Below are 26,699 nucleotides of genomic sequence, written 5' to 3'. Positions count from 1 at the left end.
AAAGATCATAGCTAAAGGCTCAGATACCTCCTCTATCAGCTCCTTGAGTATCCTGGGATGCATTTCATCAGGACCTGGTGACTTGCTGACATCTAACTTTCCTAAGTGATTTTTAACTTGTTCTTTGTGTATCCTATCTTCAAACTTACCCTCTCTCTGCTTGTATTCACTACATTAGGCACACCTCCAGACTTCTCAGTGAAGACCGAAACAAAGAAGTCATTGAGCATCTCCACCATTTCCAAGTTTCCTGTTACTGCTTCTCCCTCCTCACTGAGCAGTGGGCCTACCCTGTCCTTGGTCTTCCTCTTGCTTTTAATGTATTTATAAAAGGTCTTGTTGTTTCCCTTTATGCCTGTAGCTAGTTTGATCTCATTTTGTGCCTTTGCCTTTCTAATCTTGCCCCTGCATTCCCGTGTTGCTTGCCTATATTCATCCTTTGTTATTTGTCCTAGTTTCCATTTTTTATAGGACTCCTTTTTTATTTTGAGATCATGCAAGATCTCCTTGTTAAGCCAAGCTGGTCTTTCGCTGTATTTTCTATCTTTCCTACACAGCGGAATTGTTTGCTTTTGGGCCCTTAACAACGTCCCTTTGAAATACTTCCAACTCTCTTCAGTTGTTTTTCCCTTCAGTCTTGCTTCCCATGGGACCTTACCTACAAGTTCTCTGAGCTTATCAAAATCTGCCTTCCTGAAATCCATTACCTCAATTGTGCTGGTCTCCCTTCTACCTTTCCTTAAGATCATGAACTCTATTATTTCATGATCACTGTCCCCCATACTGTCTTCCACTTTCAAGTTCTCAACTAGTTCCTCCCTATTTGTTAAAATCAAATCCAGAACAGCTTCTCCTCTGGTAGCTTTTTCAACCTTCTGAAACAGAAAGTTGTCTCCAATGCAGTCCAGAAACTTACTGGATAGCCTGTGCCCCGCTGTGTTAGTTTCCCAACATATGTCTGGATAGTTGAAGTCCCCCATCACCACCAAATCTTGGGCTTTGGATAGTTTTGTTAATTGTTTAAAAAAGGCCTCATCCACCTCTTCCACCTGGCTAGGTGGTCTGTAGTAGACTCCTAGCATGACATTACCCTCATTTTTTACCCGTTTTAGCTTAACCCAGAGACTCTCTACACAGCTATCTCCTACGTTCATCTCCACTTCAGTCCAAGTGTGTACATTTTTAATATACAAGGCAACCCCTCCTCCCTTTTTTCCCTGTCTGTCCTTCCTGAGCAAGCCGTACCCTTCCATACCAACATTCCAATCGTGCGTCCCATCCCACCAGGTTTCTGTAATACCAATGATATCACAGTTGTATTTGTTTGTTAGGAATTCCAGTTCTTCCTGCTTATTACCCATACTTCTTGCATTTGTATATAGGCATCTAAGATACTGATTTGATCTTGCCTCCCTGTTGTGCCCTGACTCTCCTTTCTCTTTGCCATTATAGGCCGTAGTCCCCCCCATTTCCAACCCATCTCCCAGTCCCGCACATTCAGCACTTACCTGTGGGCTTTGCTCGCCTGTCCCCATCAAACCTAGTTTAAAGCCCTCCTCACAAGGTTAGCCAGTCTGTGTCCAAACAAGGCCTTCCTGCTCCTGGAAAGGTGAACTCCATCTCTGCCAAGCAGTCCTTCCTGGAAGCCGAAGCCTCCTGGCGACACCATCCTCGCAGCCAGGCATTCACCTCCAGGATGCACCTCTCTCTGCCCGGGCCCCTACCTTTGACAGGAAGGATCGAAGAGAATACCACCTGTGTCCCAAACTCCCTCACCTGTACTCCCAAAGCCCTGTAGTCACGCTTGATCCGCTCAGAGACAACACCTGGCAGTATCATTTGTGCCCACATGGATGAGTAGCATGGGGTAGTAGTCAGAGGGCCGGATAATCCTCGACAATGCCTCCGTAACATCTTGGATACGGGCCCCTGGCAGACAGCATACCTCTCGAGATGAACTGTCAGGGCGACAGATGGGTGCCTCCGTTCACCTCAGAAGAGAGTCTCCAACCACCACTACCCTACGTTTCTTCCTCGCAGTGGTGGCAGGAGACTGCTCAACCTTGGTGGTGCAAGGCCTGGTCTCCTCCACTGTGGGGGGTGACTCCTTGTCTCCTGCAGAAAGTAAAGTGTAACGGTTATGTAACAACACAGTGGGAGGGTTAGGAGCAGGGGTGGAACACTGCCTGCTGCCAGAAGTAACCAGCTGCCAGTGCTCACCCTGCACCACCTCCTCCTCCATAAGTGGCAGGTCAGCAGTCCCACATCCTAGGACAGTGACCTCAGTGGACTCCACAGGAATATTGTCCAGAGATTCTTTATGGCCTCGAATGCTCCTCAGCCTGGCCACCTCCTCCTGTAGCTCTCCCACCTGCTGCCTGAGAGATTCCACCAGCAGGCACCTTTCACAATGGTTGTCTCCCCCAGCCTGGATATCAGTCAGTGGGAATTGCAAGCCACAAATACTGCAACACCAACCAGGACCTGGGTAGAGGCATCCATGCTCAGGTTCTCTGTCTGGATACAGGCACAGGTGGAGGAGACAGGAGAAGTACTGGCACAAGCGCTTCGGGTCTTCATCACCATCAGTCACTCCCTCTGCTCAACTCCCTCTTCAACTCCCCTGTGTGCAGTCCCCTGTCTGCTTCGCTCCCCTGGTCGCATTGCTCTGGCTTTTTAAGTCATAGCATGTGGTGTTAGTTTATGTTAGGTTTCTCATTCCTTCACCATCAGTCTAACCCCAGTTTTGCTCTTCTATCAGGCCAGAGCTGGTCAATTATAGAAAATTATATATATTTTGTATACAGCTCTAAGGCAATCCACATAAACAGTGTTAAGAAACTTTTCCGATCCTGGAGACCTTACAATTAACATAGACAAGGCAGCAGAGGGTGAGAGAAAACTGGTAAGTGAGAATAGTCATTTTTTCTTAGGAGTCTGCATGGTGAGATAAATAGGAGCTTAGGGAAAAGTAAAAGGGGAAGATGATGTGGTGGAAAAGTAGGGGGAAAGGGCAAAGGAGAGGGAAGATGAGCTGGGGAGTAGACTGACCCAGGGGAAATAGGATGGAGAAAAGTCCCTCTTATAGATTTAGTTTTGTCTTTGCTACATCAAGTCCTGGAGTTTGCTTTTCTGTAGACGTGTGTATGTGCTTGCACTGATTACGATTCTTGTGGGAATACCAAGCCCAAACTCCTGAGACAACCCTTACTTATCAGAACTGTTTCCTTGAGTGTCTTCAGGGGGCATGGCTACCCACAGCTCCCAGTGGTCACACTTTGCCATTCCCAGCCAATGGGAACTGTGGGCAGCAGCAGCCAGCACAACCATGTGGCCTGTGTTACTTCCTACAATAAGCTATTCCTTTTCACAAACAGGAGTTACTATTTCAAAATAACAAGCCCGTTATTTTGAAATGACGGGCTTAGAAGTGTGGACACTTGCCTTGTTAATTTGAAATAAGGGGCGTTATTTCAAAATAACTCCCCAATGTAGAAATGCCCCTAGAGTTCTCTCTGCAAGTGTCTTATCCTTTCTCTCGTGAAACTCAAATTTAAAATTTTCTCAGCACTTCATACAATAATTTGCTCTTCTAGGATCCAATCTTCCTCCATTTGGAGTCACCAAGACAGTTTTGTGAATGGTTTCAATGAGAAGATTTAGGACCTAAATCTTTCCTGATAAACACAACTGGCCCATGTGAAATACCAGGGTACAACCCTGACCATCGAGGGGCTGTGTCGCTCCTGCACTACAACCTTGCAGGTATTACAATGCCTTGCGGAAGTAGCTCAAACCTGGACCAATCACAGCTTTCCAGCATGCAAGCCACCCCCTATGTAGGAACAGCCTGCCAACCACATTTGAGTTATGCTCCAGTTCTTACCAGCTTTGGTTGTACTTCATGGTGACGCCTAACACTCCTTTAGTCTCTCATTTTCTCCCAGAAATGTATGTCCTACACTGCCCAGATCGCTCTTAGAAAGTGCAAATAATTTAAGAGATTAATAAGAGATAATTAAATAATAAGAGATATTAATAAGAGATAATTCTCTTAAATAAAATAATTTAAGAGAATAATTATTCTTTAAGAGAATAATATGAATACAACTTATCACCCAAACTGAGTTAACCAGACACTTCAACTTGAACATACTGGATTAGATAAAACAAGCTTAGTAAATAAGCATAAAATGAGGCATAAAAGTCAGAAATGGCTACAAGAAGACTAATGATAAGACATTTACAAATCCCTAGCTTAACAAACTGTAACAGATTCAAGCAAAGTTTCTTACCAAAGGCTTTCAGCACTCATAGGGTATGTCTACACTACAGAGAAGAGCGAAGCTGAGGCTGTCAATCTTCCAGGGTTTGAAATAATGGGTCTAGTGAAGACACGCTAATTTGAACTGAGTGAGGCACTCTGCTCAATACAAGTAGCCCTGCTTCCACGAGCAATAAGGGAAGTTGAAGTGCCAAAAGTCAAATTAAGGTACTTCGACTTCAGCTATACAATTAGAATCATATAATACTAGAACTGGAAGGGACCTCGAGAGGGCATCAAGTCCAGTTCTGTGCCCTCACGGTAGGCCCAAGCACCATCTAGATCATCCCTGATAGATGTAACTGAACTAATGTAGCTGAAGTTGGGTATCTTAATTTGACCTTGCCCCATAGTGTTGACATACCCTGATAAATAAGGACCCTCCCCCAGACTCTAACAAATGCTTCCTTTTTCACTTCAGGTGCAGTGAATGTGATGGGTGGTGGGGGGAGGGGGGGGAGAGAGAGAGAGAGAGAGAGGAGTGTACCTTGGGGTGTGTGCCTTCCTTTTTATGGTTTCAGTCCTGCCTTTTGAAAAACATATTTCCTAGTTGGGACTAGAAGAGTCTATGTGGAAGGATGTTCCCTGCTTCCCCCTCACCTGTTTGAGCTTTCTCTGTTTCCCTTCTTGCTTGAGCACTCGGTTCACTGTTTAAATGCAAATTAAGAAAAGCACAAATTCCTTTAATTAGGACAAATCTGTTTGCTGCCTTCTGTTTGGGCAGGGCTGTAGGGTTTTAAATCTATGTTAATAACAGCATTAAGGGAAATCTTGTAACTTCACATCTGGTGTTGCCACACATTTTATCAGGATGATAATGAATAGCAAATTATGAATTTTCAAGTGATATCTTACAAGCAACACTTTCTACAAAGATTATTACAGTAGCATGTAGCATGTGAACAGAGGATATATTCTGTCAGCCCCATACTTATTTTTTTTTCTGGGTATAATTACATTAGTGTTAGAGGATGAACTATGAATTAAATAATATTGAAATAAGAGATCACTAACTTTGGGTGTTTTTCATTTTTGATCAACTGTGCATCCAGTCAGTTATTCTCAAATGAAGAGGAAGATGGTGCTATTGCTTAGATACCCAATATTCTTAAAATTTTCCCACCTTGCGGAAATTTCAGTTTGTAACTATGGTATCCAATGATTAAAATTAATATTTATTCATTTAGATATAAAAAGACATAAAAGAATGTTAGCCCAAGCTCTAATTAGCCTTGCCACTGGTTAAAAATAATACCCAAATCATTACAACAGCCAGAACATCAGCACATTCCCTCTGCACCTTCCTGCACATATCAATAGCAAGTAGCAGACACATATTACAAATCAAGGTCCTAATTCTACACTTATACATGCTTAACTTTATGCATACGAGTAGTCCCGCTGAAGTCAGTAAGGGAAAAATGTTTAAAATGTTAATTTTAACAATAGAAATAGAAAAGGAAAAATGAAAATCCTATTCATATTACTGGGTTTTTTTCTGAGAATCTGAAATATAAAGAGTATTTGATTTTCATTCCAATCTTAGAAACATACATGTGCTTAATCTTCATCATGTGAGTAGTTCTATATATTAAGCAAGTGTGTAAGTATTTAGAGGATTAGGGCCCAAATCAAAATCTTCCCACTTTGCAAATTCTCAAACAAACCCCAGTGAGAGAAATTAATAATCTGATTTTCATTGTTTGGTCTAATCTGATTGTTAAAAGTCAATTTTATAATGTTTAATTTGATACATTCCATTTTTAATACAGCCTTAACCTCTCTAGTCCAGCAACATCCATGGTCCACCATGATTTTAATTAGCCAGATGTCCACTTATCATAGTGTGGCCAAGTTTGCCATTGTCCCACATTGCTAGCTCACAGTGTTCTGGGCTATTCTTTAACTCTAATTTTCCCCTAAATGTCTCCTAAGAGCCCAGTAAGCAAAGGAAGTGTTGGTAATGCTGCTAGTCGATATCAAGCTCCTGTGGTTCGGCAAATTCTCTGGTTTAGCACCAGTCAGGTCCCAAGGATGCCAAATTAGAGAGGTTCAACCTGTATATGTTCCTGTTTAGTCAAATAGAAAAGCATTATAAGGCTTAATGTTTTTTTAGAAATACATATTGTATATTTAAAAATTTCTTTTTATCCTCAACAGATTATACTTCTTGATGAAGCCACAGCCTCCATTGATTCTGGAACTGATGCACTAATTCAGTGCACAATCAGAGATACATTCAAGGATTGCACTGTCTTAACCATTGCACATCGCATAAACACTGTTCTGGAGTCTGACCGTATTCTGGTTATGGACAATGGAAAGGTAAAGAATTAAAGAAGTTAGAAAAGAAAAAGACCTGATAGATCATCTTATCCATCACTCTGCCACTGTACATTTGTTCCCTCATGTACATTTACCAGTGCTATGTCTGGTCTACTTTAAAATGTCTAAAACTCCAGGGCTTTCAGTACTTTGGGAAAAACTTTTCTACCACCTAATAGATCTCATTACCTTGAGGCTTTTTCTCAAATCTCTTAATTTCTTCCCATTATTCCCTTTTAAACCCCAAACCAACCAAATTATTCTCATCATCCTTGATGTTTAGACTCTTAAAATATTTAGATTTTGGCTATGGTCTCCCCTCCCCATTTCCTTTCATTATTGCTCAGCCAGACTCTACGGCTACGTCTACACTGGCCCCTTTTCCGGAAGGGGCATGTAAATTTCACTAGTCGTCGTAGGGAAATCCGCGGGGGATTTAAATATCCCCCGCGGCATTTAAATAAAAATGTCCGCCGCTTTTTTCCGGCTTTTAAAAAAGCCGGAAAAGAGCGTCTAGACTGGCCCCGATCCTCCGGAAAAAGGGCACTAGAAAAAGGGCACTTTTTCCGGAGGATCGGGGCCAGTCTAGACGCTCTTTTCCGGCTTTTTTAAAAGCCGGAAAAAAGCGGCAGACATTTTTATTTAAATGCCGCGGGGGATATTTAAATCCCCCGCGGATTTCCCTACGACGACTAGTGAAATTTACATGCCCCTTCCGGAAAAGGGGCCAGTGTAGACGTAGCCTACTTGTTTAACTTTTTAGGGCTCATTTCTGTAATGTGCTGAACATTCTGGCCCCAATCCAGTAAATAAGTTTAATGTTAAGAACAAATGGCTTCATTGGCACATAGTTACATGTTTTTGCTGGATCAGACCCAGAATAACTCAGTACCTTGCAGGATTGAGCCTTTTTGAAAATAAATCAGAGCTCTTCTACTCAGGAGAGTTACATTGGTATAAACTAGCTTATGAATTTAAATGGATAATCTTATTCTGGTATAAGAGGGTTTCTTTGTTTTAGCTTATATTGCTTATGAAAGCGTTTAAACTAAACTGAAAAACACCATTCATATTCTGGATGGAGTGTGTCCATACCAGAGTTTGTCCATGCATGTACGGAGAGTTGTATCCCTTTAACAATATTGGTATAACTGGAAAAACTTTCCCATATCGACTAGTCTGGAGTCATTTCAGCCTCTTAAACATTTTTGTTGCTCTTCTCTGAATTTGCTGTTTGTTGATAGCATTTTGGCAATTAGGTGGATAGAATGGTATGCAATATTCTGGGGACAGTCACTGCAGTTACATTGATTTTTAATCTAACTGTTATGTAAAGTGATGCTTCTGGCTCTGATCCTTGTCGGCACAAATTTTGAAGGGGAAGGAAAGAAAAGATGGAAATTGTGACTTTTGACCTTTTGCGCTAGTACCACTAGAGGAGTCTTGATTATGCCGGCTGGTAATGGCCTCTACAAGACTATTACATCAGCCAGCAATCAACTGAACCTTAGTAATGCTCTGACTATGCCCCCATCCTTCACAAGCTAATAAACTGTCTTTTAAGTAATATAGAAATGTCTCATCTGATACATTTTTGGCTCCATTTATTATCTTGTAGAATTCTCGGGGTCATAGTTTACCATGGTTATGAGGCACTTAGGTTCAGAGTATCATGAATTGGTTCACAAATGTTTCCATCTCACTCTTCTCTAGTGCTAGTGTTCTATAGCAAAGCTATATTGCCATTATTACTTTATGGGTGCATCTAGAAAATCTTGCCAGCTGTCTAAACTGGCCGCGAGAATTTGCACAAGAACACTGACAATCTAATGTAAGATTGTCAGTGTTCTTGCGCAAGAACTCTGACACTCCCACTCAGGAAAAAGCCCTCTTGCGCAAGAGGGCCAGTGTAGACAGGGACAGGAATTTTTCGCGTAAGAAATCCCCGATGGTGAAAATGGCCACCAGAGTTTCTTGCACAAAAGCGTGTCTATACTGGGCACAGATGCTTTTGCACAAAAGCAAATCTTTTGTGCAAAGGCACTTGCCAATATAAACGTTCTTTTGCAGAAATACTTTTAACAGAAAAACTTTTCCGTTAAAAGTATTTCTGCAAAATCATGCCAGTCTAGACGCAGCCTATATGTAATATTTTTAAGGTCAGAAGGGATCAACATCCTCATCCAAAGATGATTAATATAGTGTGAAACTCAAACATTTGTGTTTTTTCTTCCTATTTGACATTCATTCAATCTATTTCCTGCTGATTTTTAGGTAATTGAGTTTGGCACGCCCGAAGAACTTGTGCAAAAACCAGATTCTGCATTTGTATCACTCTTGGCTTCAGCAAACAAAGTGGCATCATAGAAGACGTATTTTGTTTTGGTCGTATGATCGTTGGAGATGGATCTGTGATATAGATTAAAAATAAGGACATTATTAGACTGCCATGTTAACTTCCAGCAACAAGATCCTGTTAGAAATTAACGTTGTGACCTTTAGCTGAAAGTCATACCACTACCAGGCATATAGCACCACCTAAAAAGACTAAGGATTAAGCTAGTATAAATGCCAGATGAATCAACTGCTTACTTGACATCAGGTTTGAAGTCTGGAATTTAAGTGTGTGTGTCATATAGTGCACCAAGCCAATGGAAACTACAGAAATGTACCATTTTACATTACTGCATTATATAACAGTTCAATATTGTACCTCCTATAAAATATAGATAAATGATGAAACACTGAAAAATGCAAGACAATATTTTAAAAAGTTTATTATAAAATTAAAAGTTTATGGAGTAAGAGCTGATTAATATCTTTCACTTTAATGTGCAACAGATGTGTTCATTCAAGGCATGAAACATGGTTTATTGACACGTTTGGTGTAAAGATTATTATCCTGTATATTCCATGTGATCGATTAATCATTACAGACTGGTAAACAATAAAATATTTCATCCATTGAAGCTTAAGTTTCAATATTGTTATCTTGCTCCGTGGCCTGGATCAGTGCAGGCATAGTCAGTCTCCAGTGCATGTGAAAATTTGCATTATATACCTCCTTTTGTCAATTGCATATTATGCATGAAAAGGTACCGGACATACATCTAAAGGCTGCAAGTCGCCTTTCTTGACCCCCTATTTAGCTCTGCCACTGATCTTGCTGTTTGTCATTCAAATATATTGCTCAAAACACCTGACACCAGAGCTTCAGATAACTTGTCTTTCTGCAATATTATGTGTTCAATATTTCCTATGAAGGTCCACATTTTCAGGAGACCTCTTTATCTGAGGGCCCTTTTTAAAATGGAAAAATCAGGATTTGGCTGTGTACAACAGATATGTGCATGAAGATGCCCTGGTATGTGCTTCTATAAATGCATATGCCAAATACCAGAGACATTTTCTGAAGGAGAAGGGGTTTGATATGCAAATGCTCATCCCAAAGGAAAAAATAAACTATACTAAGTTAAATTGTTCAACAATTGTGTAAGAGCTTCATGTTGATCATATAATGGAATACTCTCTTACACAAAAACTTATCATGTCGTTGTAATGACACAGAAGCACCAAAGACTGCATTGATCATTGATAGTTTGAATCATAATCTTAGTTTGAATCTCACCTAAAGGCAGCATGTGTTTTTATGTCTTAATTATTCTGAGCACAAAAGAAAACAATACTTCTCAGTGACTGAAAATAGTGTTTGCCTTCCGTATGAAAAGAAGAAAAGTGGATTTGTTTTTCTGGAACCTATAGACTTAGCCCATATTAATCTTGAAAGGGTATACAGGGGATATTAAATATCATTTAAAGAAAAGATAAATCAAGAAAACTTGTCAGGAAAAATTATTAGAATCTAAGTCACTGACAAAGTTCTTACAGTCTGTTTATTCTGTACTTTAACATCACTATATCTTGCCAAACCAGTCTTCTCTGCAACTTTAACTCATCTGTTGTCTTCTCTAAGAAAACACATTTTACGAATGATTTTTTTGCCTCTGATTCTAGATAAAAATGTAAGTAGTGACCTAAACAAAATGGCAAGGTCTAAATAAAAACCAGAGGGACAGTTTTACAAATATGCAATATTCATGAAAAGAAGCTCTCATTACTGTCAATCAGCTGATTAATATAAATTGTTTATAAATTCCCCCGCAAAGCTAAATGATTCTTCTGGATTTATTGTATTTATTTAAGTATTTTGAAGCTGCCCTTCACCATGGTAGATGAACATTTTATCTAAGAAATTGGCAAGACCCACATAAAAATGATTTAGCCATTTTTCTAATGCTAAGTCAATCAGTACTAGAAACAAGGAAACAAGAAGCATGGCCTGGCAGTTAAAGGGCAAGAACTTCTGGGCTCTATTTGCAGCTCTGCTTTTTGACTCACTGTATGATCTTTGGTGAGTCACTTATTCTTCCCTTAGTTAAGTATGTATTGTTAACATTATGTAATATAGCCAAGTAGGAACTGGTGTCTCCATTTTGAACAGTCATCAGTTCAGTCACAAATAATACATATATATTATCTAAAAATAAGTAATTTGTAGCTCTCATGAAAGCTAAATCCTCCCCAGACTATAACGTTTCAGTTAGAGCTAAAGAAGTTTTAATTAATTGTGCTCTGTCCAAATGAGAAACACTTGATTCCTGCAAAAGTTCTTAAAAGGCAGGGAAGACAGCAGCGTATTGACTGAATAAGGAGGGAGCATATGATGGGATTTCATGGGCAGAGGGAGTCAGGAATCACAATGAAGGGATTTTTTTTTTCTAAATGAAGCTTTCACTAATCTTAAAAATAACTGAAACCCTGTTGAATTTATCGGTGACAGAAGGTTATTCTCTGTACTGATAGAGAAATGCAAGAGTATTCCACAACAGGTTATATCACAGAAAATATTTCCGCCCAAAGTAATATCATAGTAATATTGGATCTCTGTTCCACTCTACCTAGCCCAAGAGTAGACAATAATTTTTGACAGGGGGCCACTCCAAGATTTTGGAAAGTGGTTGAGGGCTGCACACTTCCAGTATATTAATGGAGGAATTCCAGGGTGTGGATGGAGGTTGGGTGCAGAAGGGAGCTTGGCTTACGAGATTGGGGCGCAGAAGGGAAAATGGGGTCTGAGAGGGAGTTTGGGTGAAGGAGGCTGTTGTGACCCAGGCAGGGGACTGGGATGCAGGATTTTCAGATGTGACCCAGGGTAGGAAGGGATTGTGATCTGGGGCAGGAGATTGGGGTGCTAGATCTGGGAGCGGGTATGGATGCAGGAGGGGGCAGAGGGTTGGGTAAGGCAAGTGCTAGGATGCCAGAGGCAGGCTCTGGCTGGGAGGCGCTTACCAACAGAAACCAGAGGTAGACTGTCTGCTCTGCTCTGGGCATGAGGGGGAAAGAGAGGGTGCTAAGGGGGAAGGGAAAAGGCTTCCTACACTGCCCCTGCTCCCAACAAAAATTCTCAGCTCCTATTGCCTGCAAACTGAGAGATTGGCCAGTGGGCGCAAAGAGATTTTGCTGGGGAGCAGGAACAGCATGAAAAGTCTCTCTCCTCCTTCCCCCAGCTGTCCGGAATGGAGAACAGCTGGCTTTTTAAAGTGTGAGCTGTTCTCTGCCTAAGGGTTCCAGTGAGGCAGCTGCAGGCTGGATCTGGTGGCTTGGTGGGCCGAATCTGGCCCATTGAGAGCCTCTTTCACCCCCCCCCCGACATAGTCTCTTATATTGCACCCATTTCAGTCGTGTTTAAGTACCAACCAAACTCACATTCCTTTGTGCTACCTCTTCCTGCCATTAATATTTATGCTCCGAAATAATTCTGGGGTTGCAGAATTCAATAGCAAGACACAGCTTAGTACAGGGCCAGGTATTTCACTATGTTAACATCATCTGTGTAATTCTACAGGAAGGTGCTATCCACAGCAAAAAGGTCTGGGTCCAAATAGCAAAGGGTTCCTCTTAAATCTAACAAAATTGAAGCCTCCTACTCCCAAATTTCTAGTGCCACTAAGGACTTTCCCATACTGGGCCAGCCTTAGTAGGTAATACTTCCATATCCTTCAGCACAGAGGCTTTGTATGAATCAATTCATCACAGTTAATGCAAGCAATTAATTCACAACAAATTAACAAAAAAATAGTTGTGATTAATCACAGCTGTAATCACACCGTTAAACAAAATACAATTATCAATTTATTATAAATACTGTTTTGTGGATGTTTTTCTAAATTTTTAAATATATTCATTTCAATTAAAATACAAAATACAAAGTGCACAGTACTCACCTTATATTATTTTTGATTGCACATATTTGTACTGTAAAAAGAAAAAACAAAAGAAATAGTATTTTTCAATTCACCTCATACAAATCCACTCACTCCTCTTCTTTTGTTCATCTGAGCAAATTGCTGAACAAGCTTATTTACACATATGGGAGATCATGCTGCCTGCTTCTTGTTTACAATGTCACCTGACAGTGAGAACAGGCATTTGATGACATTACTGTAGCTAATATTCCAAGATATTATGTGCCAGATGTGATACACATTCATAAGCCCCTTCATGCTGTGACTTGTAGGCGCTAAAGTTTTACATTGTTTTGATTTTGAGTGCAGTTATGAAAAAAAATCCTACGTTTGTAAACCGAATGTTCATGATAAAGGAATTGCACTACAGAATCTTCATTGGAATGGACACAAGGGCGACTGGTGCCTGCAGAGGGAGGGGTACAGGAAGGGCCACCTTGAGCATCAGGGGGATGTGGAGTACCCCATTTAGCAATTACAATTTTGGCATGGGCACAGGGAGGCAGTTCACCTCCTGAGTGTCAGCACAAGTCACCTATGAAGGGAACCAGTAGCATAAAGGATCCTTGAAAAGAATCCTTACCAGAAAGAATGCACTCCTTGCTGGGGAAAAGAGCCCTATTCTCATCTCAGTTCAGTTCCACTACCCAACCAATTCAGAGCTTATTTACAGAAATGGAGGCACCCAAAGTCTTACTGGAGGGTTACTAGATAAAACGCTTATGCAGATACTTTGTAGCCATATCGACACTTATTCAACAGATCAGAGCAGAGAGCTCTTTCCCTAAGGACCTCAAGCTAGAGCACTTATATCTAGAATTAGCATATATTGTGCCAACCTGCCTTTACCAGGTAGGGGCCCCACTGAACCTGGCATGGCACACACACAGTTTAAAAAGAAAGACATCAAGTGCTTCAAAGAGTGATATGTATGCCCCCTGCCATTAAAATCTGCCAACTCCAGGCATACTTAGATCTTCTTGTAATTCATTATCCATTGTGTTCTAAAAGAACTTAAACAACTGTTTCTATTTGGTCATTCCAAATGGCTGAAGCTTCATCACAGATGCCAAATTAATATTTATATAGAACATATTTCACAGTTCATTCACACCATTAGCTACTACTGAACTTTTGAAGTTTCACAGTGCTAATCTTAAACATATGGATAATGTTTCCCTTTCAGCAGCATGAATCATGCAGGATCAGAATTATATATCAGAAGCTGTCTAAATACAGCAATTGTTTAATCTAACCATATTTCGTGCTGATTCTTTCAAATGCACGTAACTTTTTCAGTGGTAACATTTGCATTGTTTCATCGTAGCAGCAGAACAGATGGAAACATGTATTGTCGGCCAGCTCCCTATCAGCTTCACATCAGACAGTAATGACAAGTGAGAGCAGACAGCAAGAAAGATCACAGGAGATCCAAGTTTAACTAAAACTGTCTCTGGAGTTTCTGAGTTTTTTACTGGGCTTCTGTTCATACAAACAGACATAAACCAGCAAAGCCTGGATGCAGTTTAAAATTCTTTATTGTCCACGTAAACAGAGAAATTAGTAGGTCACTTCTCACCCTTGCTTCATACTCTCACAGCACTAGGTCAGACCCATTTTAGGTTTTAGGTCCAGATTCACAAACGGATGTAGGTACTGAAAGGAGAAGTCAAACATGTAAGTACCACTGGCATCCACAAAACCTTGGTTCAACTATTCCCTAAATTTCCACTGTGAAAGCCCCTAAGGTGTCTACAGTTCAGTGGCTGGACAACCTCTTTCCTGACACTCAGCAGCTCAGCAACAAATTCACCCCCAAATCTTGGTGATATCAAAACAGACATTTTCCCACCTCTCTTGCCTTTGGGATATGTTCAGAGATCACCTAAATTCACACAAAAGATGCCACAGATAAGTGGCACTGACCCTGCTTATAACTTTCAGCCCAATTGTAAAAGTATTCAGCCAAGATAAAGGACACCCCTTTCATTGGCTCCTGCCATTGGCTAGACAACTGCTCAATCAGCTTGTTAGCTTTTGTGAAACCCATCCATAGGCATTTAATGCCCACCAACAAAGCATTGCCTTGGGCTCCAAATTCCACTAAGCAGAAGGACACCTGCGACTCCTAAGTTAAGCACTGAGAATTTAAAAGCTGCTGCAACACTTAGTTATGTTCCCCACCACCCCTGTGGTGCCTCATTTGGCATGGCTTCCTCCTGTTAAAAGTAACAAGTCACTGGGAGTAGATGGCATTCACTCAAGATTTCTGAAAGATCTCAAATATGAAATTGCAGAACTATTAACTGTGGTTTGTAACCTATCCTTTAAATCAGCTTTTGTACCTAATGACTGGAAGATAGTTAATGTGACACCAATATTTAAGAAGAGCTCTAGACATGATTCTGGCAATTACAGACCAGTAAGTCTAACGTCAGTACCAGGCAAATTAGTTGAAACTATACTAAAGAATAAAATTGCAAGTCACATAGATTAACATAATTTGTTGGGGAAAAGTCAACATGGTTTCTGTAAAGGGAATCATACCTTACTAAAACAAAAAACAGGACTGTGTAGCACTTAAAAGACTAACAAGATGGTTTAATAGGCGATGAGCTTTTGTGGGCCAGACCCACTTCCTAAGCTCATCACCTATTAAACCATCTTGTTAGTCTTTAAAGTGATACACATTCCTGTTTTTTGTTTCAGCTGCACCAGACTAACACGGCTACATTTCTACCACATACTTTACTAGTCTACTAAAGTTCTTTGAGGGGGTCAACAAACATGCAGACAAGGGGGATCCAGTGGATATGGTGTACTTAGATTTCCAGAAAGCCTTTGACAAGGTTCCTCGCCAATGGCTCTTAAGTAAAGTCAGTTGTCATGGGATAAGGTGGAAGGTCCTCTCATGGACTGTTAACTGGTTAAAAGACAGGAAACAAAGGGTAGGAATAAATGTTCTGTTTTCAGACTAGAGAGAGGTAACTAGTAGTGTCACTCAAGGGTCTGTACTGGGACAAATCCTATTCAACTTATTTATAAATGATCTGGAGAAAGGGGTAAACAGTGACGTGGAAAAATTTGCAGATTGTACTAAACTGCTCAAGATAAGACCAAAGCAGACTGTGAAGAGCTTTGAAAAGATCTCACCAAATTAAGTGATTAGGCAACAAAATGGCAAATGAAATTTAATGTTGATAAATGTAAAGTAATGCACATTGGAAAAAAATAATCCCAACTATGCATACAATATGATGGGGACTAATTTAGCTACAACTACTCAAGAGAGAGGCCTTGTGGATAGGCTTCTGAAAACATCCACTCAATGTGCAGCAGCAGTCAAAAAAGCAAGCAGACAATATTTTATTGCCTCTATATAAAAACATGGTACACCCACATCTTGAATACTTCATACAGATGTGGTCACCTAATCTCAAAGAAGTTATATTGGCATTGGAAAGGATTCAGAAAAGGGCAACAAAAATTATCAAGGGTTTGGAACGGGTCCCATATGAAGAAAGATAAAAAAAGACTGGAACTTTTCTGCTTAGAAAAAGAGGAGACTAAGGTGGGATATGATAGAGGTCTATAAAATCATGACGGGTGTGCAAAAAGTGATTAAGGAAAAGTTATTTATTTATTGCCATAACATAAAAACTAGAGGTCACCAAATGAAATTAATAGGTAACAGGTTTAAAGCAAACAAAAGGAAGTTTTTCTTCATACAGCGCACAATCAACCTATGGAACTCCTTGCCAGAGGATGTGGTGAAGGCTAGGAATTTAACAGGGTTCAAAAAGAACTAGATAAATTCATAAAGGTTAGGTCCATCAATGGCTATTAGCCAGGATGGGTAGAAACGGTGTTTCTAGCTTCTGTTTGTCAGAGGCTGGAAATGGATGACAGGAGAGGGATCACATGATGATTGCCTGTTCTGTTCACTCCCTCTGGGGCATCTGGAATCGGCCACTGTTGGAAGACAGGATACTGGTCTAGATAGACGTTTGGTCTGACCCAGTATGACCCTTCTTATGTTGGTATAACAGGGGCTGGAGACAACAAGATGCTACAGTAGCTACTTCATATAACAGCAAGTGATCTATGCATTCTTTTGCACTTCTCTGTCTAAGATCTGAAATAATTTAAGTGTGAAACAAACCCCAACCAACAAACCCCTCAGATGTTAGAAGATGAATATGGGGGATAGTTTGTAAAGCTTCTCATTTGGATAAATTGCAGCCCTTTCCAGGCCCATTATTGGGAATGCTATGAGGTTGAGGCCAATGCAGACCAATACATCTGAAGGTCTGGAAAATCCCAAGGTAACCTGTAGTCTCTGTACTTTGGCAACTTTGCATTCTATTTATCTGACTGTTAATCATTTTTATAAAATCCATTACCCACTCATAGTAATTAATAAATTACCTCTTTGGAGCCAGAAATAATTCACTTTGATGACTCATTAACAGCAGTGGGTTCTGGGCTAGAAAATTCCAACTTTCATGCAAAAAAGAGTTCTTAGTACAAGCATCTTACACCAGTGGGCCCTATAAACAGTGCAAATTTGTTACTGTGTGCACATAATATGGCTGACCCACACATAGCCATAGATTAGTCCAACTGAAAACAAAGTATCCTCTGTGTGTGTGTGTGTGTGTGTGTGTGTGTGTATTTGCCATTTATGGATCTGGACATCTATGTACACATGGATCTGTCTACTGATGTATAAAATGGTGATTATTCTGCACTAGACCACTGGTAATTATATTTGTTAGTGCTCTGCTCCAGGCATCTACAATTTAACCAGCTATGCAGTTGTAATCTATTATACTTGTTATCCCTAAAATACAGTAAAAGACAAGCAGTACACTAGACTGGACATCAGATAAGTATTTAGTCCTTGAGATGCCTGATTCCCAGTGTCTGTGAGGCTTGTGAAGGAGCAAGCTGAACTTTTGAGAAATGGGAGCAACTTGTTTTGCTCTGACATAGTTCCCTCCAGCTTGACCTTGAAGAGGCACACAAAAGCTAGAAGGCAGTTCTGTCTGACAACCTTCCTCAGCTGAAAGGAGAGAGCAAACTGTACCCTGGCTTTTGCAGGAGAATAAACTAAAGAATAAGAATGGAATGTATCTCAGAAGACCACTCCTTAACCCTAATATCCCTAAAAGAGGAAATAAAGAATTACTGCCTGACCTCCATTCATTCAAAGGTTTAGAACATTTGCTTATGGTTTTATTCATGGTTCCCATAAGCTTTTATAGTTGTACATTACTGCTGTTTAGCATCTTCTCCGATGCTTTGTAATAAGCATCTGGGGATTTATACTGTATGATCTACAACGATTGAAAGTGCTGCAAGATATCGGGCATTTTTTTCCCACGGCAATTTTTTTCATCAGTTAAATAGAGTCTTTCATTAAGTAACCTCACTCGAGTAGACTAATTGGCATCAAAATTATACATCTCAGTATTTAGCTCTATTTGAATAAACTTGAACATTTTCAGTGTCAATTAAGTGCACATGAAAAGTTATAGTTCCATTACTCAAAATGTAAATTTCCCTCAGAAGGAATTCAAAATAACAGGTTACCACTTCACACTGTGCAGCAAGATAATGTGGTAAACTGTTGGAATCAAAAGGCCAATGTCCTTAACAAATCAAAATTAGGCTGAAGAAAGAAATTCACATGGGCACACTCAGTCTTCCCTCATTAACAGTCAGTTTGTTAGACAAAGTTTGATTAGCACATTCATGTCAAATAGGAACCCAGAGCATTGAGTGAGAGCTACAAAAGAGAAGAAGCAGGTTTGATTCTAATCATTCAGGCTACATCTACATTGCAACGCTATTTTGGGATACCAGAGTATCCCAAAATAGCTACCCTGCATCTTCACAGCAAGCCCATTAGTTTGAAATATAATGGGCTCATTATTCTGATGACCCTGTAAACCTCATTCCACGAGGAGTAAGGGATGTTTTGGAATAGCAATTTATTTCAAAATAAGTGCTGTGTAGACAGCACCAAATTTTAAAATAAGCTATTTTAAAGTAGCATCAAAATAAGCTACACAATCTGCGTAGCTCAAATTGCATAGCTTATTTCGGACTATGGGTGCAGTGTAGATGCACCCTCCCTGAAAAAAAGCTCAGGCTCACATTTTCCAATGCTTAATACCAAAAATCAGAGCCAGATTTTTAAAATAGCTCAGCTTCTATTTAGGTACCTAAATAAAGTCAGATTTTCAAAGTACTCAGTAACTCCTATTATGACACTAGCTGGTTATAAAAGATGCTTTATGGTATGCTGATCTCTTTTGAAAATCTGTCCCTAGAGCCTCACCCTGATGAAATGCTTGTATTTTCAAAGGGTAAAAGCCCATGGAAGCAATCCTAATTTTGGACAGGTGACCAAAGCTCACGGGTAAGTGAAGAATATGGAGACTTGGGAGATAGGTCAGAAATGGGAGGGAATATGGGTATAATAGCAGAGAGAAAGGAGGAACAATGTAGAATTGGGAGGCAAGATCAAATCAGTATCTTAGATGCCTATATACAAATGCAAGAAGTATGGGTGATAAGCAAGAAGAACTGGAAGTGCTAATAAATAAATACAACTATGACATGGTTGGCATCATAGAGACTTGGTGGAATAATACACACAATTGAAATATTGATATAGAAGGGTACAGCTTACACTCAGGAAGGACAGGTGGGTAAAAAAGGGAGGAGGTGTTGCCTTATATATTAAAAATGTACACACTTGGACTGAGGTGGAGATGGACATAGGAGACATGCATGTTGAGAGTCTCTGGGTTAGGTTAAAAGGGGTAGAAAACAAGGGTGATGGCATGCTAGGGGTCTAATACGGGCCACCTACCCAGGCAGAAAAGGTGGATGAGGCTTTTTTTAAACAACTAACAGAATCATCAACAAAGAGCAGGATTTGGTCGTGATGGGGGACTTCAACTATCCAGATATACGTTGGGAAATTAACACAGCGGGGCACAGACTATCCAACAAGTTCTTGGACTGCACCGAAGACAACTTTTTATTTCAGAACGTTGAAAAAGCTACTGCAGGGGAAGCTGTTCTAGATTTGATTTTAACAAATAGGGAGGAACTGGTTGATAGTTTGAAAGTGGAAGGCAGCTTGGGTGAAAGTGATAATGCAATCATAGAGGTAATGAGTCTAAGGTATGGTAGAAGGAAGAATGGCAAATTAGAGACAATGAATTTCAAGAAGGCTGATTTTGGTAAGCTCAGAGAGCTGGTAGGTAAAGACCCTTGCGAAGCAAGACTGAGGGAAAAAACAACTGAAAAGAGTTGGCCGTTTTTCAAAGGGACATTGTTAAGGGCTCAAAAGCAAGTTATTCCGCTGCGTAGGAAATATAGAAAATATGGCAAAAGACCACCTTGGATCAACCAGGAGATCTTGCATGATTTAAAAATAAAAAAGGAGTCTCATAAAAAATGGACACTAGGACAAATTACAAAGGATGAATATAGGCAAATTATTCAGGAATGCAGGGGCAAGATCAGAAAGGAAAAGGCACAAAACGAGCTCAAACTTGCTACAGGCATAAAGGGAAACAAGAAGACATTCTATAAGTATATTAGAAGTAAAAGCAAGACCAAGGACAGGGTAGACCCATTGATCAGTGAGGAGGGGGAAACAGTAACAGGAAACTTGGAAATGGCAGAGATGCTTAATGACTTCTTTGTTTCGGCTTTCACCAAGAAGTCTGATGAAGGAATACCTGACATTGTGAATGCTAGTGGGAAGCGGGTAGGTTTAGAAGATAAAATTAAAAAAGAACAAGTTAAAAATCACTTAGAAAAGTTAGATGTCTGGAAGTCACCAGGGCCTGATGAAATACATCCTAGAATACTCAAGGAGCTGATAGAGGAGGTATCTGAGCCTTTAGCTATCATCTTTGGAAAATCATGGAAGACAGGAGAGATTCCAGAAGATTGGAAAAGGGGCAATATAGTGCCCATCAATGAAAATAAAAACAACCCAGGAAACTATATACCAGTCAGTTTAACTTCTGTGTCAGAAAAGGTAATGGAGCAAGTAATTAAGGAAATCATCAGCAAATACTTGGAAGATAATAAGGTGATAGGGAACAGCCAGCATGGATTTGTAAAGAACAAATCATGTCAAACCAATCTGATAGCTTTCTTTGATAGGATAATAAGTCTTGTGGATAAGGGAGAAGTGGTGGATGTGGTATACCTAGACTTTAGTAAGGCATTTAATATGGTCTCACATGATATTCTTATCAATAAATTAGGCAAATACAACTTAGATGGGGCTACTATAAGGTGGGTGCATAACTGACTGGATAACCACTCCCAGAGAATAGTTATTAATGGTTCACAATCCTGCTAGAAAGGAATAACAAGTGGGGTTCCGCAGGGGTCTGTTTTGGGACCAGTTCTGTTCAAAATCTTTATCAACGATTTAGATATCGGCATAGAGAATACACTTATTAAGTTTGGAGATGATGCCATGTTTGGAGGGGTTGCAACTGCTTTGGAGAATAGGATCATAATTCAAAATGATCTGGACAAATTGGAGAAATGGTCTGAGGTAAACAGGATGGAGTTTAATAAGGACAAATGCAAAGTGCTCCACTTAGGAAGGAACAATCAGTTTCACACATACAGAATGGGAAACGACTGTCTAGGAAGGAGTATGGAGAAAGGGATCTAGGGGATATAGTGGACCACAGCTAAATATGAGTCAACAGTGTGATGCTGTTGCAAAAAAAGCCAACATGATTCTAGTATGCATTAACAAGTGTGTTGAGAGCAAGACATGAGAAGTCATTCTTCCACTCTACTTTGCACTGATTAAGCCTCAGTTGAAGTATTGTGTCCAGTTCTGGGCACCGCATTTCAAGAAAGATATGGAGAAACTGGGGAAGGTCCAGAGAAGAGCAACAAGAATGATTAAAGGTCTAGAGAACATGATCTATGAAGGAATACAGAAAGAACTGGGCTTGTTTAGTTTGGAAAAGAGAAGATTGAGAGGGGATATGATAGTGGTTTTCAGGTATCTAAAAGGGTGTTACAAGGAGGAGGGAGAAAACTTGTTCTGCCTGACCTCTGAAGATAGAACAAGAAGTAATGGGCTAAACTGCAGCAGGGGAGGTTTAGGTTGGACATTAGGAAAAAGTTCCTACCCGTCCGAGTGGTTAATCACTGGAATAAATTGACTAGGATGGTGGTGGAATCTCCATCTCTGGAAATATTTAAGAGTAGGTTAGATAAATATCTATCAGGGATGGTCTAAAGTAGACAGTACTGGGTCCTGCCATGAGGGCAGGGGACTGGACTCGATGACCTCTCAAGGTCCCTTCCAATCCTAGTATTTTATGATCCTGCAGAGCCCTTATTTGTATGAGTAGCTTCACTGAGTCATGGTGAGTATCGGCATGCAGAGGCAACTCAAGGAAGTTAAGCTTTACACATGGTCTGGCCCAGTGAATACAAGAGGTTGGTAAGGATGACCCAGCCTGGTTCCTATTCAGCACTCAGATTCAAAACTGGAGTTTGTCAGAGGTGCAAACTTGTAGCTGACTGCAGAACTACACCCAAATCATTTGCAAAAGATTTCCTCTTGATGGGAAGAAGCAAAATCCACATTTTAAACAGGAAGGAATTAAATGTTCATGTGACTCTCCCATCAATAACGTTGGTCTAGAAAAACAATGACTTCCACAATTAGGCTAGCCTGACAAAATATGCATACAACTGTCTTCCTCGATGTTCATGGGCAGAATGTAGCCCTTAATCAATACTTAGCACCGAATCACTCTTCAGCTCTTAAACATTTACACTGAATGGAGCAAGAGCTAAGGGACAGTGAGCACCTGCAACTTCTATTGCCAGTGCTCGGCAGGTGCTGGGGATCTCTCTGGATTGGTTCCAATATCGGATTTGAGCTGAGACTTCTCAATGACCACTCTAGTATTTGCAATCAAAAACATTTAAGATTCTTTAAGATAAAATAAAGTATGTAAATGACCTTGAGGTTTCATTCATCCAGAGTAATCCTACTGTTAAAGCTATTGAATTATCACTTGCATGATCAGAGTCTTACCTACCATGCCAGAGACAAGGAGCTCTACTTCCAGGGAGCTGTCAGTTTTTCAGCCTCTGGGTGCTGCTGTGGTTAGAGGAAAACTGAAAATCCAGAGCTATTAATAAATAAGTAATTAAATAAAACCAATGATTATTTTATGACGAGTAATTGTGTAATTCAGCATTCCACCCCACCGTACAGTCCTCCCTCCACCCCCTTTTAACTACCCAGTGTCTCTCTTTATGTTTTATCCAGCTCTGGAATGGCATCCGGCTCTGCTTAGTGCGCAGTGTGACAGATGTTGTCTGACAGGCTCAGGCTGATGTCATTGAAGCTGATTTGGCTCTTAAACTCTAATATTTGCTTGTTTATTCAGTTTCCATCACACTGTGAAAGAAGTCAAGTATATTCGTCTTTACATTTATTTTCAGTTTACAAGATAATAGAAATTAGCATGCAATTGAAGTTCATTGAGATTGAGAAACAAACAGCATTTTCAGATATACTGTTTTCTTAGTGGGACAGATAATTAAAGTGACCTATTGTTATTGCTCATCACCTGCTAATTCCAATTTTTATGTATATTAAACAAAAGTTCTGTAATATGGCTCCAGATCTTTATTCAGGCTATTTCAGAATTCTCAATCTCCCATCTGAGAATCTGGTCCATTTTTGTGGATACATCTAGCTAGCCCTTAAACAAGAGCATCTAACTAAAAAGTATCCTATCCACTGGATTATGCTGCCACAACTTGCGTTCCATGTTGTCATCTTTCTCTAAAGGCAGACAAGAAAGTAGTGTTCCAGGAAAGAACCAAATCTTCGATAACTTCTTAGCACAATCCCTTTTTGCTGCTTCGGCCACCTTCCACACCAGGAATTCTGATTCTTGACGTGTGAAATTGTGTTTCATCCTCTTGGCCATAGAAGAGATTGTACATGTCACTAGTTTATTTTAGGATTTCATGGTAGGATTATCATCCACAGATGTCAAAGTGATTGTAACCAGCCAACCATCGGGAAGAAGTAACAGCAGTAGCAACAGCAGGAATATTGGATGAGAACACAGCTTAATTTTTCACTGCAGGAACAGTAACCAGTAGCATTCAATCAGCTTCAGTTCATATGATTAATCATGTTTATTACAGTTGTACCTACATCATGTTCATTCCAAGATTGTTTTGGAGAGGTGGGCTGGTAGTTTACTTACGAGGTCTCAGGCAAATAGTAATAAAAGTGAAGGGAGATGAGACATTGAAGGAAAGGGGGAAAGGAAGACAGGGACAGGGAGAAGAGGACAAGGCATCAAGGGTTTAAAACAGGGATGGGCAACCACAAATAGCCACCTCAGTGGGCTGCAGAAGCCCATGGCCCATTGGGGTTCCACCTGCAGCCACAGGGCCCCCTGTTTGCTGCTTCCTCTCCCCTACGCTTCTCACACATGGGGACACTGGAGCCCATACATACCTGCTCCTCTCCCTCTGTCCTAGCACTTTTGGAACATGCAAATCACTGCATTCGTGCTCTGTCCCCACTTTCTCCCTGATTTGCAGCATTCCAGCTTGGGAGGATGGGGGAGGAGCAGGGATGGAGCACAAATCAGATGATTTGCAGCTCCTCCAAAAGTGCTGGGAGGGAGGAAGGAGATATAGGAAGTGCTTGGCTCCGGTATCCCAGTTCATGAGAGGTGTGTGGAGGAGGGGACAGCCAGGGGATCCGTGGGCCATAGGTGGAACCACAGTGGGCCGCAGGTTACCCATCATTGGTTTAAAGACTCAGGGAGGTGGGAGCAGGGGAAAAGGGTTGGCGGTGCAAACAACCAGCACAGGGGAGAAAAATCCAGTCAAAGACCCAGTGGAAAGCTCACCCAGTGTCCTCATTTTTACCACCTCCCCCCACTCTGTCACCTTAGCAAAGTGGTCCCTGCTTCATTTGGTTCTAAAGTGGCTACTGGAGTCACATACCACCTCATAAGGTGCATAGTGAATAACATCCTCTAAGAAAATTCATGCATCAGTTGAAAATGTAGCTAAAAAGCTGATCTACAAAATTTTCCTGTCATAATGCTGTATATCCAACTAGGCACAATACACTCCTAAGGCATTTTATCCCTCAGTAGTATATGATCATATAATGTGACGAGGTCGTGTCAAATGTGTACTTTAAGGTTAGCAAATGCTGCATCCAGAAAATCTGTCTACAGCCTGAAAGCAAAAGCAAAACAAACACTTAGGCGCATACACAAAAATCTAAACACAGTTCTTGGAATAAGATGTTTTGTACTGAACAAGAGTGGTTTTAAATCAATGGCATTTTGTGTAAATTATGTATTTTCAACTTTTACATTTTTTGACATGTTAAACGCTAACTATAGTCAGAGTTCCTGTGAAATACAGCGAGTGCTTTTTTCAGGGTATTTCTAAGGAAACCCAGAAAAATGTGATTAATATAAGCATTTGGGAGTGTTTGAATTTGGAAGCTGCTTCTTGATTTCTTTCTGAACAGAGACTTGGCCAACTTGGGTAACGATGAATGTGTATAGGCGCACTCGTACAGACATATATCTTGACCTACAGCCAAGAAGCAGGCAGCACAGGTGAGCACCACCAGTGAAAAGCTGGTTTCAAGTAAACTTTGTGCCCCTCCCTCCTCTAATTGCGGTCAATCCCAGTACCAGTTCCTGGGGCAAACTAGATGAAATGTGAAGGCTGCTGTAAGTTGCATTGGCTGCCTATGGCATCCATGGAGCTATTTCAGCAGCTAAAGGATTACCAGGGTAAAGAGATCCTGGCCACATGTCTTTTTTTTTTTCTGATCACACCGCTTCAGCACTGGGAAAATTTACCAGTGGCCAACTAAACCATTGTCACAACAACTTTGACCCAACAGAGCCACATAAACCTGCCCTAAAACAGGGCAAGATCTACCTCATGCACACCATACTCCCCTCCTTTCCCCCGCCCCCTTCCCCAGGTAATTTATCATTTCACATTTGTCTTTCAATTGTCCCAAAAGCTTTCTCTCTCCTGAACTTCCAACGTGGCCTCACCAGTAAATGATGCATTAAGGACACATCATCTAATACTGCTAATATGTACTCTAAGACTTCATGCAATTGAGGCAGCAAACGATTTTTCAGACACAATGTTACTATACTCTTCTTTTGCTTCAGGCTTCTACAAGCTACTTTATACATGGTTGCAACTGACCAGCGGTCTGGTGTGCAGCAGAGGTGTAACGTGTCCCTCTAACTCAGGTTTGATTGATGTCACAGTCTGTGGGAGAAGGAGCCATATGTCTGTGGACAGCTCTATTACTGGATTTCCCCCATTCATTATACAGAAGTGGCTAGTCCCTCAGCTTTGCTGCAGACCACTTGGGAAGAAAAGCTCTTGGAATGGAGCTGTTTGGGGGCTCCTTCAACTCTTCCTGTCCAAGTTTCTATACTTCGCTATCCAAAATAGTGCACAGAAGAGATATGTCGTGTTCTTCTCCGCATTTTGACTTAGGTGCATTTGACAGCAGGTTAACAAAACAAAAAATAGCAGGTAAAAGTTCTGCTGAGAAACATACTCATCCTTCTGGATGACTTACAGAAACAAACAAAAAAGCTTGCATCTTGAGATTCAGCCTTTACTGCATCTTTCTG

At 40.6% G+C, this 26,699-nt stretch overlaps 1 protein-coding gene across 5 annotated transcripts in view; it reads left to right on the top strand.

Moving 5' to 3' along the window:
* Window positions 1-9,618, top strand: part of ABCC12 (ATP binding cassette subfamily C member 12) — a 92,570-nt gene extending 82,952 nt beyond the window's left edge. For 4 of the 5 annotated variants that reach the window (XM_075940213.1, XM_075940214.1, XM_075940217.1 and 1 more), the window contains 2 exons: window positions 6,485-6,649; window positions 8,924-9,618. In XM_075940213.1, the coding sequence (XP_075796328.1) occupies window positions 6,485-6,649; window positions 8,924-9,016 (258 nt within the window). In that variant the 3' untranslated portion in view covers window positions 9,017-9,618. Of the gene's footprint in view, window positions 1-3,596; window positions 3,766-6,484; window positions 6,650-8,923 lie in introns of those variants that run through there. The other variant, XR_012906711.1, reaches the window with a different exon arrangement.
* The last annotated feature ends 17,081 nt before the right edge of the window (window positions 9,619-26,699 follow it).

The sequence above is a fragment of the Pelodiscus sinensis genome, chromosome 12, assembly GCF_049634645.1.
Source record: "Pelodiscus sinensis isolate JC-2024 chromosome 12, ASM4963464v1, whole genome shotgun sequence".
NCBI classification, from domain to species: Eukaryota; Metazoa; Chordata; order Testudines; family Trionychidae; genus Pelodiscus; species Pelodiscus sinensis.
Note: the sequence above shows the minus strand (reverse complement) of the source record. Positions and strands in the feature narration are given on the sequence as shown.